We start from the raw sequence: 13649 nt of genomic DNA, 5'->3' as shown, positions 1-13649 counted from the left end.
GAGCTGAAACTGCTCACCACCGCCCCACAAGCTGTGCCCTGCGATGGAGCTCAGAGACAGGACAGACTCATTGCAGGTAGGGGTCAAGGCAGTCCCCAGGACTGAGGCCTATCAGTTTATCGGAAAGTGACTGCTTCTGCCTGAGCTCGGGGTTGAGGTAGTTCCATCCATAGGGAAGGGGATGGATTAGCTGGGTCTGGAAATATGGCCTCCTCAGAGCAGGCGGAGCAGCCCAGCCAGGTAAACGGGGCCGGAGCCTTCTCCGCGCGCGCTGGGAGCGGGGCCGGGCTTTGTGCCCCACCCGGGGGGAGGTGTGCGCCCCCTGCTCCCCTACATAACTCCCCGGGGGGGGAGGTGTGTGCCCCCTGCACCCCCTGGGGAGGGGCGGAGCGCCCTGCACCACTGTCTGACCCCCCCAAATGGGGAGAGGAGTATGCCTCAGCCCCCCCCCCCCCGTGACCTCCTCTGGGGATGGGGGGTGCCCCTGCCCCCTGTGTAACCCCCCCATGTCACCTTCTCTGGGATTGGGGGGGTGCCCCCTTTCCCCTGTGTAACTCCCCCCATGTCACCTCCTCTGGGGATGGGGGGGTGCCCCCTTTCCCCTGTGTAACTCCCCCCATGTCACCTCCTCTGGGGATGGGGGTGTGCGCCCTTCCCCCTGTGTAACCCCCCCCATGTCACCTCCTCCGGGGATGGGGGGTGCCCCCTTCCCCCTGTGTAACCCTCCCCATGTCACCTCCGGGGATGGGGGGTGCCCCCTTCCCCCTGTGTAACTCCCCCCATGTCACCTCCTCTGGGGATGGGGGTGTGCTCCCTGTTCCCTGTGTAACCCCCCCATGTCACTTCCTCTGGGGATGGGGGTGTGCTCCCTGTCCCCTGTGTAACCCCCCCATGTCACCTCCTCAGGGGATGGGGGTGTGCGCCCTTCCCCCTGTGTAACCCCCCCCATGTCACCTCCTCTGGGGATGGGGGGTGCCCCCTTTCCCCTGTGTAACCCCCCCCATGTCACCTCCTCTGGGGATGGGGGGTGCTCCCTGTCCCCTGTGTAACCCCCCCATGTCACCTCCTCAGGGGATGGGGGTGTGCGCCCTTCCCCCTGTGTAACCCCCCCCATGTCACCTCCTCTGGGGATGGGGGGTGCCCCCTTTCCCCTGTGTAACTCCCCCCATGTCACCTCCTCTGGGGATGGGGGGGTGCCCCCTTCCCCCTGTGTAACCCCCCCATGTCACCTCCTCTGGGGATGGGGGGGTGCCCCCTTCCCCCTGTGTAACCCCCCCCATGTCACCTCCTCCGGGGATGGGGGGTGCCCCCTTCCCCCTGTGTAACTCCGCCCATGTCACCTCCTCTGGGGATGGGGGTGTGCGCCCTTCCCCCTGTGTAACTCCCCCCATGTCACCTCCTCTGGGGATGGGGGTGTGCTCCCTGTCCCCTGTGTAACCCCCCCATGTCACCTCCTCAGGGGATGAGGGTGTGCGCCCTTCCCCCTGTGTAACCCCCCCATGTCACCTCCTCTGGGGATGGGGGTGTGCGCCCTTCCCCCTGTGTAACCCCCCCCATGTCACCTCCTCTGGGGATGGGGGGTGCCCCCTTCCCCCTGTGTAACCCCCCCCATGTCACCTCCTCCGGGGATGGGGGGTGCCCCCTTCCCCCTGTGTAACCCCCCCCATGTCACCTCCTCCGGGGATGGGGGGTGCCCCCTTCCCCCTGTGTAACTCCCCCCATGTCACCTCCTCTGGGGATGGGGGTGTGCGCCCTTCCCCCTGTGTAACCCCCCCCATGTCACCTCCTCTGGGGATGGGGGGTGCCCCTTCCCCCTGTGTAACTCCCCCCATGTCACCTCCTCTGGGGATGGGGGTGTGCTCCCTGTCCCCTGTGTAACCCCCCCCATGTCACCTCCTCTGGGGATGGGGGTGTGCGCCCTTCCCCCTGTGTAACCCCCCCATGTCACCTCCTCTGGGGATGGGGGGTGCCCCCTTTCCCCTGTGTAACTCCCCCCATGTCACCTCCTCTGGGGATGGGGGGGTGCCCCCTTCCCCCTGTGTAACCCCCCCCATGTCACCTCCTCCGGGGATGGGGGGTGCCCCCTTCCCCCTGTGTAACTCCCCCCATGTCACCTCCTCTGGGGATGGGGGTGTGCGCCCTTCCCCCTGTGTAACCCCCCCCATGTCACCTCCTCTGGGGATGGGGGGTGCCCCTTCCCCCCTGTGTAACTCCCCCCATGTCACCTCCTCTGGGGATGGGGGTGTGCTCCCTGTCCCCTGTGTAACCCCCCCATGTCACCTCCTCAGGGGATGGGGGTGTGCGCCCTGCCTCCTGTGTAAACCCTCCCCATGTAACTCTGGGGATGGAGTGTGCGCCCTGCCCCTTGTGTAAACCCCCCCATGTAACCTCCTCTGGGGATGGGGGGTGCCCCCTGCCCTCTGTGTAACACCCCCCCAGGGAGAGGGGGTGTGTGCCATGGATCCCCCTTGCCTATACTCCTCCACCCCATGGGAGTTTGCGTGTATGTGTATGCATCAAAGTCCCCCTCTTCCTTCCCCAACTTGTGCCCTTTTGCTCTCCAGGGAAGGGAGTCTGTGAGCCATGTGCAAAAAGAAAAGGAGTACTTGTGGCAGCCATGTGTTAGAAAAGTGCATTGTTGCTCTTTCCAACTGGGAATGCTGAAGCTCTGTAAATGACTCCATTCCCATCATATGAAACCTTAGTCTACCTTGGTTGTGACTAGAGAGGGAGTTGCCTTATTTGGCTGCGGTGTGTTTTTTCCCCAGATTGTTTATCTGGTCTGATAGGCCCGGGGCATACATGATGCCGTTACTACTAACCATAGACTTTCCAGAATCGGGCCTCTTCGTCCCACTCTCTAGTCTGTGCTTTAGCAGGAACTGATTTATGAGGCTCAATACGCTATAATAACAAAATGCAGTTCTGAATGGGAGAGACATTCAGGCCAGGCCCCTAGACAGTGTTTTTATTTCTGGATCTTTAGGTAAAATTTGATAAAGCTTTTGAAATAGAAAAAATACAGTTAGAGAGAGAAGAGAGATATGATTCATTTCAGCTGGGATTTGGAATGAGTTAGTCAGTGAGGTAGTGTGTGATAATTATTGTTTTAGTTGGCAGGTGTGACAGAGAGGAAGGCTCGTGCGCCAGCTGTGTTAAGGATATCGCTGCAATGAGTACAACATAAATGCCTTGATAGACTGAGCCCTGGTCTACACGTCAAGTTTAGATCGACATAGCTACATCCCTGAGTGCCGTAGTTAAGCCGACCTGACCCTTGATGGAGATGTGGCTAGGTCGACAGAACAATCGACCTAGCTACTGCCACTTGGGGAGGTGGATTACCTGTATGACATTCTGGGGTGCAATCCAGATCAGTGAGGGACTGTGTCACCCCTGCCTTGCAAACTTGGGTGCCTTGCAATGCTGTGCTATTGTAGCTCCCACCTGGGCCACTCACTAACAGCCTTCCAGCAAGCAGATAAAACCCTGGATGTCTGTGTATATCAGCAGCCTGCCAGTCAGTCACACTCTGGCTTCTACCAGCCTTGGTTACCACTTGCATGATGACAGGTTTCAGAGTAACAGCCGTGTTAGTCTGTATTCGCAAAAAGAAAAGGAGTACTTGTGGCACCTTAGAGACTAACCAATTTATTTGAGCATAAGCTTTCATGAGCTACAGCTCACTTCATCGGATGCATCTACACTAGATCTACACTATCTACATGCATCCGATGAAGTGAGCTGTAGCTCATGAAAGCTTATGCTCAAATAAATTGGTTAGTCTCTAAGGTGCCACAAGTACTCCTTTCCACTTGCATGATGACTCCAATACACTCCCAGTCCCTGCTTTCCCATGAGTTCTGCACTGTCCAGCCCTCTCCTTGACAATCCAGATATATTAGGTCCGTTGCCCCACTACGGGGATCAATATACAACAGTTTGCTACCATAAATGGAGTTACCCACACAGTTCACAGTGCTGGATTAGTTTTGATTAAAGAATAAAACAAGTTTACAAGGAGTTAGATTTTAAGTTAGTACAAGTATAAAGCATTAGAGTCAGAAATGGTTATGAGAGAAATAAAGATAAAATGCTTCTCATTACTAAACTTAACACACTAGACTTGGGTCCAGATAAAATTCTTACCACGTGCTCCCAGCAACAGGGCTAACCAGCTTTCAGGCCAGGATCTCTCCCAAAGTCTAATGGCTGTTTCTGTTGTGTTCTTAGGTGAAAAAGAGAGAGAAGGATAGGGAGAGAGAATGTGGGTGTTTATGGCCCTCACTTTTATAGTTCAGTCACCCTTTGAAAAGCTTTTTTGTGAGGAAAGGAGTGCTTGTGGCACCTCAGAGACTAACAAATCTATTTGAGTATAAGCTTTTGTGAGCTACAGCTCACTTCATTAGTCTCTAAGGTGCCACAAGTACTCCTTTTTGCGAATACAGACTAATACGGCTGCTACTCTGAAACCTGTCATTTTCCTGAGGGTTACCTCTAGATAAAGTTCATTCCCTCTGTGCGGGTGGAGTCAAGGAGTCTGGTGGTGAAAAAGATTCCATGCTGTTGTTTGCTAAGATGCAAATCTGTTTTTTCTAGCCCCCATTGCTTGCCAAAGAATGGCCACTTGATAGGTGATTGCCCATGAGATTTGATGACACCTGGCTAGGGGTATTAGCTTGTCCTTTGTCTTTGAGAAACAGGTTTTCCCACTCCCCAGACTTGTCTGGTAAACACACTTCAGTCATGATTTCAGTTTATGTTAATAACTTTACATATAATGTTGCTACATACTTTCATCGTGATATTATTGATCAGTGCGTTATCAGTTTTCAAACGATATCTCACAAGGCATATTTTGTACAAAGATTTTTACAATAGCATGAAGGATGTGGAAAAACCTCTTCAGCTGATGTAGGAAGTGACTACACTATGGCAGTACTGTGGCATAGTTGCAGTACTGCGCCTGTGCCACTGTAGCACCGACATGCCCTGAGTGGGGAGGGAGGTAGGGACACACAAGGCCAGTGAGGTTGGCTGGAGCAAGCTCTAGGAGGGTATTAAAGGCTACGAGGACAATTTTAAACTGGATCCTGGAGCGAATGTGGGAAGCCTGAGAGGAGATGGAGGATGTAGCTGCTCTGTATGTGTGCAGTTCTGCACATGGTGGTACTTGGGAAGGCGATAGAGGAGAGAGCTGAAGTATAATGAAGAGGGGAAGGGAGGTATGAAGGCCTGGGTGAGGTTTCAGCAGCAGGGAGGAATGTGATGAAGTTAATATCTGCCTCCAGGAGAGTTCATGGTCTCCTAGGCCTTGTCCACATACGAACTTGGACTTGTTTAACTAAATCAATGCAAACCCCTGGATGAACACTCTTATTTTGGTTTGAGAGTGGCTATTTTGGATTAGTTTAAATTGGTTGGAAACAGGTTTAAACTAAACTTTTAAGTTGATAGTAATGAATAAATCAAAAGCGAGGAATTGTAGAAAATTGATACGGGAAACAAAGGGACACAAGGATAAATCTTTGGCCTGCAGAGTTAAGGACAATAAGAAGGCATTTTTAAGTATTGGGAACAAAAAGGAATTCTAACAATAGTACTGGTCCATTACTGAATGGAAATACTAGAATGATCAATAATAACGAAGAAATTGCAGAAATGTTCAATAAATATTTCTGTTCCACATTTGGGAAAGAAACAGACGATGAAGTCATATCATATGATAACACTTTTTCCGTTCCACTGGTCTCTTAGGAGGATGTTAAACAGCAGCTACTAAAGTTATACATTCTTAAACCAGCAGGTCTGGATAACTTGCATGTAAGAGTTTTAAAAGGCTATCTGAGGAGCTCACTGGACTGTTAATGTTGATTTTCTTGGAACATGAGGAAAGTTCCAGGAGACTGGAAGAAAGCAAGTGTTGTGCCCGTATTTAAAAGGGGTAAACAGAATGACCTGGGTAATTATAGATCTGTCAGTCTGACATTGATTCCAGGCAAGATAATGGAGCAGCTGATATAGGATTAGATTAATAAAGAATTAAAGGAGTGTAACATAATTAATGCCAATCAACATGAGTTCATGGAAAGTGGATCCTATCAAACTAACTTAATATGTTTCTGGATGAGATTACCAGTTTGTTGATAAAGATAATAGTATTGATGTAATATACTTAGACTTGTGTAAGGCAGTCGACTTGGTACCGCATGACATTTTGATTAAAAAACGAGAATATTACAAAATTAACATGGCACACTTTACGTGGATTAAAAGCTGGCTAACTGATAGGTGTCAACATGTAATTGCAAATGGGGAATCGTCAAACAGGTGTTTCTAGTGGGGTCCTGCAGGGCTTGGTTCTTGGCCCTACACTGTTTTTAATAATGACCTCAAAGAAAACATTAAATCATCACTGATAAAGTTTGCAGATGGGACAAAAACTGGGGGTGTGGTAAGTAATGAAGACTGGTCAATGATTAAGAGCAATGTGGATCAACTGATAAGCTAGACTCAAGCAAACAATATGCCTTTTTATATGGCTAAATGTAGGAACAAAGAATGTGGGGCATTACTTACATGATGGGGTACTCTATCTTGGGAGGTAGTGACTCTGAAAAAGATTTGGGGGTCATGGCGAATAATCAGCTGAACATGGGCTCCCAGGGCAACACCGTGGTCTAAAGGGCTAATGCAGTCCTTGGATGAATAAACAGGGGAATCTCAAGTAGAAGTAGAGAGGCGATTTTACTTCTGTATTTGCACTGGTGCAATTGCTACCGGAATACCGCGTCCAGTTCTGGTGTCCCTAATGCAGGAAGGATGTTGATAAATTGTAGAGTTCGGAGAAGAGCCATGAGAATGATGAAAGGATTAGAAAACATGCTTATAATGATAGACTCAAGAAACTCAAAAAGAAAAGGAGGACTTGTGGCACCTTAGAGACTAACCAATTTATTTGAGCATAAGCTTTTGTGAGCTACAGCTCACTTCATCGGATGCATTCTGTGGAAAGTATAGAAGATCTTTTTATACACACAAAGCATGGAAAAATGGGTGTTTACCACTACAAAAGGTTTTCTCTCACCCCACCCCACTCAATCTGTTTATTTTAACAGAGAGAATATTAAGGAGTGACTTGATTACAGCCTATATCTACGTGGGGAACAAATATTTAATAACTGGCTCTTCAATCTAGCAGAGAAAGGTATAACATGATCCAATGGGTGGAAGTTGAAGCTAGACAAATTCAGACTGAAAATAAGGTGCAAATTTTTACAAGTGAGGGTAATTAACCATTGGAACGGCTTACCAAGGCTTGTGGTGGATTTTCCATCGCTGATAATTTTTAAACCAAGATGAGATGCTTTTCTAAAAGATCTGTTCTAGGGATTATTTTGAGGAAATTCTCTGGTCTGTGCTCTATAGGAGGTCAGAGTAGATGATTGCAATGGTCTCGCCTGGCCTTACAATCTACGAATCCATAAAAATGCAAGTAAGGCTGTTCATGCAGAGGTTTGCACTGGTTTAGATACATTATTTTAAACTCAAATCTTTGCTTGAACCAGTGCAGATCTCCCTGTGGACCCAGCCGTAAGGTGATGCTAGCATCTGATGAAGTGGGTTCTAGCCCATGAAAGCTTATGCCCAAATAAATTTGTTAGTCTCTAAGGTACCACAAGGACTCCTCATTGTTTTTGCTAGCGGTTTAGGGTCAGGTTTGCTGGACTTTCGGCTTTTCACTGGCCAACCATCCTTGATGGTACTTTTTGGCACAGGCATTATGTGCCATTCTCACTCACCTGGGTGAACATCTCAGCAGGATGAAAATTTGGGAAAGCAGGATGAAAATTTGGGAAAGATTGGAACTGACGTGTGGGTCATCTGGGAAATCTTCCCGGGCTATTAGCTTTAAGCATTCTAGAAAGAGTCTGATAAACTGTAGTGCCACCTGGAAAGTCAGGTTGCCTGAGAAGTAGTCAGGGTTCTCATGAATTGCCTGGAGAGACAAGGAAGTTATGTACACTGTCATCTTCACCCATCCCCCTGTTGAGACCTTTTATTACAGTTACCCAGAGCTGCAGTGCCCCAAAAGGAGGTTTAATATTTGAAAATGGAAACTCCTCTCTTTCTTGTATGTCTAGTAAATGTGACCTAGTGTTTGGCTCATAAGAACCTCCTGGGTTTTAATCCCAGCTCTGACACTGACTTCTCTGTGACCTTGGGCAAGACATGTCACCTCTCCCTGTCTTGGTTTCCCAATGTGAAAAACGGAGATGGTAATAGTTAACAAGTTCATAGGGTGTCAGCGTTTGTAAAGAGCTAAATGGTGTTATTACTCTGTCCGCTTTCTCTCTGCCAAGAAGTGTTTGAGATAGGACAGAATATTCCTTTCGCTGGCACATGCTGCTGAAGAGTAATTGTTCCACATTAGGGCAATTATTGTCTGTTTAATTGCATTGGGGAGGAGGGAAATTGCTTCTCTGGATGGGCTGGAATAACAATGTTTTGCTGCCTGAAGTCTGTGGGGGTGGAAGGGGCTGGCTAACCCCTTTCTTGCTGGACTCAACTGCAGCCTGTGTGGAAGTGCTCGTTTCCAGGCAGTCGCACTCCCTAGGGATGTTATCACTCCAGGAGTGATCCAGCTGATACATAGGGCAGCTCAGGAGGTGTGTGTTGCCCCAGGTGTGTGAGACAGCACTCAATGTGTGGTTAAAGAGCAGCTGCTGTTCTGTGGTAGTTTTAAAAGGATATTCTACTTTGGAATAATCCTGCTTGTTTGTGACATTTTCTCCCCTTCCCTGCTCACTACTCTGTGTACCCGAGTGGAAATTAATTAGGATCATTGTTGTTCTCCACATCCATCAGTTTTGGCTGCTGTCTTCCCCACCTGGAGTCTTCACCCTCTGTCTGTGACATTGTTAACATTTCCACTGCAGTGAGTTGAGTCCTCAGGCAAGGCTTGATCCTGTGAGATGCCAAGTGCCCTCCCCTTCCATTGATCTCAGTGGGATTTGAAAGCACCCAGCGACTTGTAGTATTGGGTGGAAGAAACACAGAATGAAGCCTCCAAGAGAGCAATAGACAGCAGGGGGGGGCTGGACTCTTAAGGGAGACATTGTTGAGCTAAAAAAAGTCGTAACAGATGTCTTTACCAATATGACTAATGCAGAGTCCAATCCAACTTTCATTGAAGTCAGTGGGAATTTTAAATTGAAGCTGAAAGAACTAAAAAATGAATTGACCTTTTCCCCATTGATGCTGTTTGTTTGTTTGCACATAGTTCAGCATGAGGGTGTTGAGTATTATCACCACCCTGTGTGGTCTGTTAATACTGAGGGCATGGCTACACTGGAAACTTCAAAGCGCTGTCGGGGGAGTGCTCCCGCGGCAGCATGCAAGTGTGGTCACACGTGAGCGCTGGGAGAGAGCTCTCCGAGTGCTCCTGGTAATCCGCCTCCACGAGGGGATTAGCTCCGAGTGCTGGGAGCCTGTCTACACTAGCGCTTTAAAGCGCTCAGACTTGCTGCGCTTCGGGGGGGGGTGATTTTTCACACCTCTGAGCCAGCAAGTTAGAGCGCTATAAAATGTACGTGTAGACAAGCCCTTAGTACTCAGCATGATTCCTGTTAAAATTTTAAAAAGGCCATAAATGTTTCTATTGGGGTTTGTAAAAGATTTATTTTTTGTTTACTAAATATACTTTTGGTGCCCTCTTAGACTCATGGACGGTGACAGTGCCTCCTTTAATAAATCAAATAACAACAAAGATCCTTCTTTTCTGTGAATGTCCCTAATAATAAAATCAGGGGAAGAGTAGAGAGACAGTGCAAAGAGATGAGCAGGACTGTTTTTAAAAATCAGTTTTCCAATTTTCCTTCGGGCATCAGCTTTTCTGTTAACTCTAAACTCTATGGCAATAGACTTGATGACTCAAACTCAGCAAGCCACCAGCCCTGGCCTCTGATTTTTCTAACAAACAATGAATCCCTATACCACTGGAAAACCTAAAATTTCTTTTAAAACATTTGGCAATGATGCTGTTGCTTAGATAACAATGTTCTAAATTTCCAAGCCACTTGGTTTGGGATACAAATGACACCTAATTGGCTGTATAATCACACACACAAGCTGAGACTCTTGTCACCCAGAAGTTAGCATGTAGTATGTCTGTGTGAGTGAGAAAAGGACTAAAAATATGGAGCTGCTGCCTGAGTGGGTGTGGCATTCCCCCAGGGTACAATCTGGACCACTGAACAACTGTGTCTCCTTAATTCTCTAGCATGGGGTGCCTTTTACACTGCTATGCTGTCAGAACTTCTTCACCTGGCCTGCTCAGACAGCCTTCAGCATGCAAATTCACTCCCAATTAAATACAGGTTTCAGAGTAACAGCCGTGTTAGTCTGTATTCGCAAAAAGAAAAGGAGTACTTGTGGCACCTTAGAGACTAACCAATTTATTAGAGCATAAGCTTTCGAGAAGTGAGCTGTAGCTCACGAAAGCTTATGCTCTAATAAATTGGTTAGTCTCTAAGGTGCCACAAGTACTCCTTTTCTTTTTCCAATTAAATACAGTAACTCCTCACTTAAAGTCATCCCGGTTAATGTTGTTTCGTTGTTACGTTGCTGATCAATTAGGGAACATGCTCGTTTAAAGTTGTGCAATGCTCCACTCTTACATTGTTTGGCTGCCTGCTTTCTCCACAGCTGGCAGCCTCCCTATGCTGCCCCCACTCCAGTGCCTCCCGCCTGCCAGCAGACCCCGTGGATCAGTGCCTTCCCCCTCCTCCCCCCCGCCTCCTGCCCTTGGCAATCAGCTGGCTTGCGGCGTTTAGAAGGGAGGGGAGAGAGGGGGAGCCTGCGTGCCAAGTCCTCGCTCCTCCCTCCTGCCTCCAAAACGCCGCAAGCCATCTGATTGCCACGGGCAGGAGGCGGGGGGGGGGGGTGGCGCTGAGTCTTTTTGTCTGGCCAAAAAAATTTTTCCTGGAACCTAACCCCCCCATTTACATTCATTCTTATGGGGAAATTGGATTCGCTTAACATCATATCACTTAAAGTCACATTTTTCAGGAACATAACTGCAACGTTAAGTGAGGAGTTACTGTACATGAGCATTATGACCAGTCACTCATGAATTACATACAGGGGGATACCTGCAAATTCTTAGTCCCAGCCTTGTCTCCCCCCCACACCCACCAAAATGTGTGTCTTGTACTGTGCAGCACACTACTGAACAATGCAAGCTCATAGAAAGTCTGTCATTTCATCAAAGGAAAATGATATATGCACCAGTCTTGGTTATCCCAAATGGAGCTTCCCACACACTTTAATCCAAACGCGCCGGTTAAGATAAAACAATTAGGTAAGTTTATTAACTACAGAAATATTTTAAGTGATTACAAGTGATAATGCATAAAAGTCAAGATTGTTTACAAAAGAAATAAAAGAGTAATAGGCAAGCTAATACATGACTTAACAAGCTAAGTGAACGTAGAAGCAAAGGTTTTGCCTCAGCATACACTGTTGTACATTTCACAGGCTGGGTCTCCTTCCAGCCTGGGACCACTCCCCACTTAGTTTAGTTCTTTGAGAGTCATTGATGTAATGTGCGTAGAGGTGGGAGGAGGAGGAGAGGTAAAATCAAGTCGTTCTCTCCCCGCCCCGCTTTATAACTCAATTTCTTGTGCTAGAAACATCCTTGCTGAGTCACGGTGACGTGTAGTCTGTTGTGGATGTGATGTTTGAAACGTTCCTGTGATGCAATGTAAATTTCTTATTTACACCTTCCCATTGGTGGAGAATAGCCACTTAAGTAAGTGATAACCCTCTTGACTTCGTTGATAACTGTCTGGGGGTGCCAGTGTGTCTTTGTCTCTGGAAAATCTGGTTTGTGCCTGCTTGTCTTAACCTTGGAGCATGTTATAACAAAGATACTTAGTAGAATCAAATATGTTCTCATACAATGTTGATACACACATTTTACCAAGACAATAATATTCAGCAGATTATGAGTCTTCAATTAATATCTCCCAAGGCACACTTTATACAAAATTTATCATAGTCTAATAAAAGTGGTGACCATAATAGTATAGACCATCACATGGGACTTGGTACTAATATGGTTGCTGCATCCACTAGGGTAGGATAACCCATAAGCACAATGCTTGCAGTGTACAAGGTTTTTCTTTTCTGCAGTATAATGCCGCAGAGCAGAGTGGGCTAAAGACAGGCGGAATCTAATTTTAATGTCAGAGACAGAAACAGGAGAGATGGTGATGTAGATGGAAGGCACTGGTGGTCTACACCTTTCATACTTACCAATGCAATACCTATGATTAAGCTTGGAGATAAAGGAGACTACCAGGACCTAAAGTTTAAAATGTTACATGTGTGGCTAAAAACACTTTTAAAGCCACATTAATCTGGCCTGGGGTGGTCCCAGTGCCCAGCTGTTTTTTGTTTTGTTTTGGGGGAGGAGGTGATCAAAGCAAATGTAGTGCTTTTACGGCTGCAGAGTCTTAATTCCTCTAATTGTTTCAGAGGCAATATCAAGGCAAGCTTACCCCAAATCTGCCAATGTCTCTTGCCTGTTTATCTTCTGGCCTTTCTGCTGAGGCTGCAACAAGGGACGGGGTGTTCTGTAATGTAGACACCTGAGCTCTACATCCAGCCACATCACATGGCAGTAATATAGTGTCTCAGCCAGTGAACTGGAGGAGAAATGCTCCATGTCATATGAAACTAGCTCCTTAAACTTTGAATTGTCCCTTGAGTTTCTTGTGTTTGAAAGCTTTGCTGCAAGGGAAATGCACCATCACCATCTCCATCTCCATTAAAAACAATAGTAAACATGGCTGATACAATCGAAATACCATAAATAACTTGTAATTCAGATGCATATGGTCAGTCTGTTTAAAGGCAGCTCTCAGAGTGCTTCAGTATTTGTCCTATGAGTATTCAGAATTCAAATTCCTATTGATAAGTGTAATGTATGGTTTCCCATAGTAACCTGCGCTTTCTATGGAGGAGTTAATCATCCAGCATCAGACAAAGTCCAGGAATAACCAAATGTTCCACATGTGCTGAGTGAGTTTACAGCAAATATTGGTTAGACTCCAGAAGAAAGTGCATATGGGCATATTCAGGGCACTAGTGGAATGTCCTACAGTTGTACAATCTGCAGTAGTTAAGTCAGGGAAGTAGGTTCTTTTCTATGTTTTGCTACTGACTTGCTCTGTGATCTTAGGCAAATCGCTTAGCCTCTTGTTGCCTCAGTTTCCATATCTGCAAAATAGGAATAACTAAACCTCACATTAGATGTGTGAGACTTAATTAGTACTCGCAAAATTGCTTTGAATTCCTTGGAAAGAGCTACAGAAGGGCCAGACATACTTATTCTGAATAACCAGTTTTTGTAAGCAGAATATCTGTGGAATAGTGGCATGGAGGAGTAATGCTCCACAAATGGCTCCATAGCCACATGTAGCTTTTAGGGTTTCATCAAGGGTTTTTCAGTGTGCCTTTTGCTCTGCCTGTTCTCAGAAATTCTGATCCAAACCCCATTGAAGTCAATGGGAGTCTTTCCATTGACTTCAGTGGGCTTTCAGTCAGCACCAGAGACAGCACAAGTGTTAACCGCAAGAGGGCTC

At 47.1% G+C, this 13649-nt stretch overlaps 1 protein-coding gene across 4 annotated transcripts in view; it reads left to right on the top strand.

The window, feature by feature from the left end:
- Positions 1–156: 156 nt before the first annotated feature.
- Positions 157–13649, top strand: part of PEX14 (peroxisomal biogenesis factor 14) — a 158038-nt gene continuing 144545 nt past the window's right edge. For 3 of the 4 annotated variants that reach the window (XM_073316932.2, XM_073316933.2, XM_073316931.2), the window contains exon 1: positions 157–240. Coding sequence is in view for 1 of the 4 variants with exons in the window: in XM_073316934.2 (XP_073173035.1) it covers positions 205–240 (36 nt within the window). In the remaining 3 variants the exon portion in view is untranslated. The remainder of the gene's footprint in view (positions 241–13649) is intronic. The other variant, XM_073316934.2, reaches the window with a different exon arrangement.

This window comes from Lepidochelys kempii, chromosome 18 (assembly GCF_965140285.1).
Source record: "Lepidochelys kempii isolate rLepKem1 chromosome 18, rLepKem1.hap1, whole genome shotgun sequence".
In the NCBI taxonomy this organism is placed as follows: Eukaryota; Metazoa; Chordata; order Testudines; family Cheloniidae; genus Lepidochelys; species Lepidochelys kempii.
This window is presented reverse-complemented; position numbering and strand designations above follow the sequence as displayed.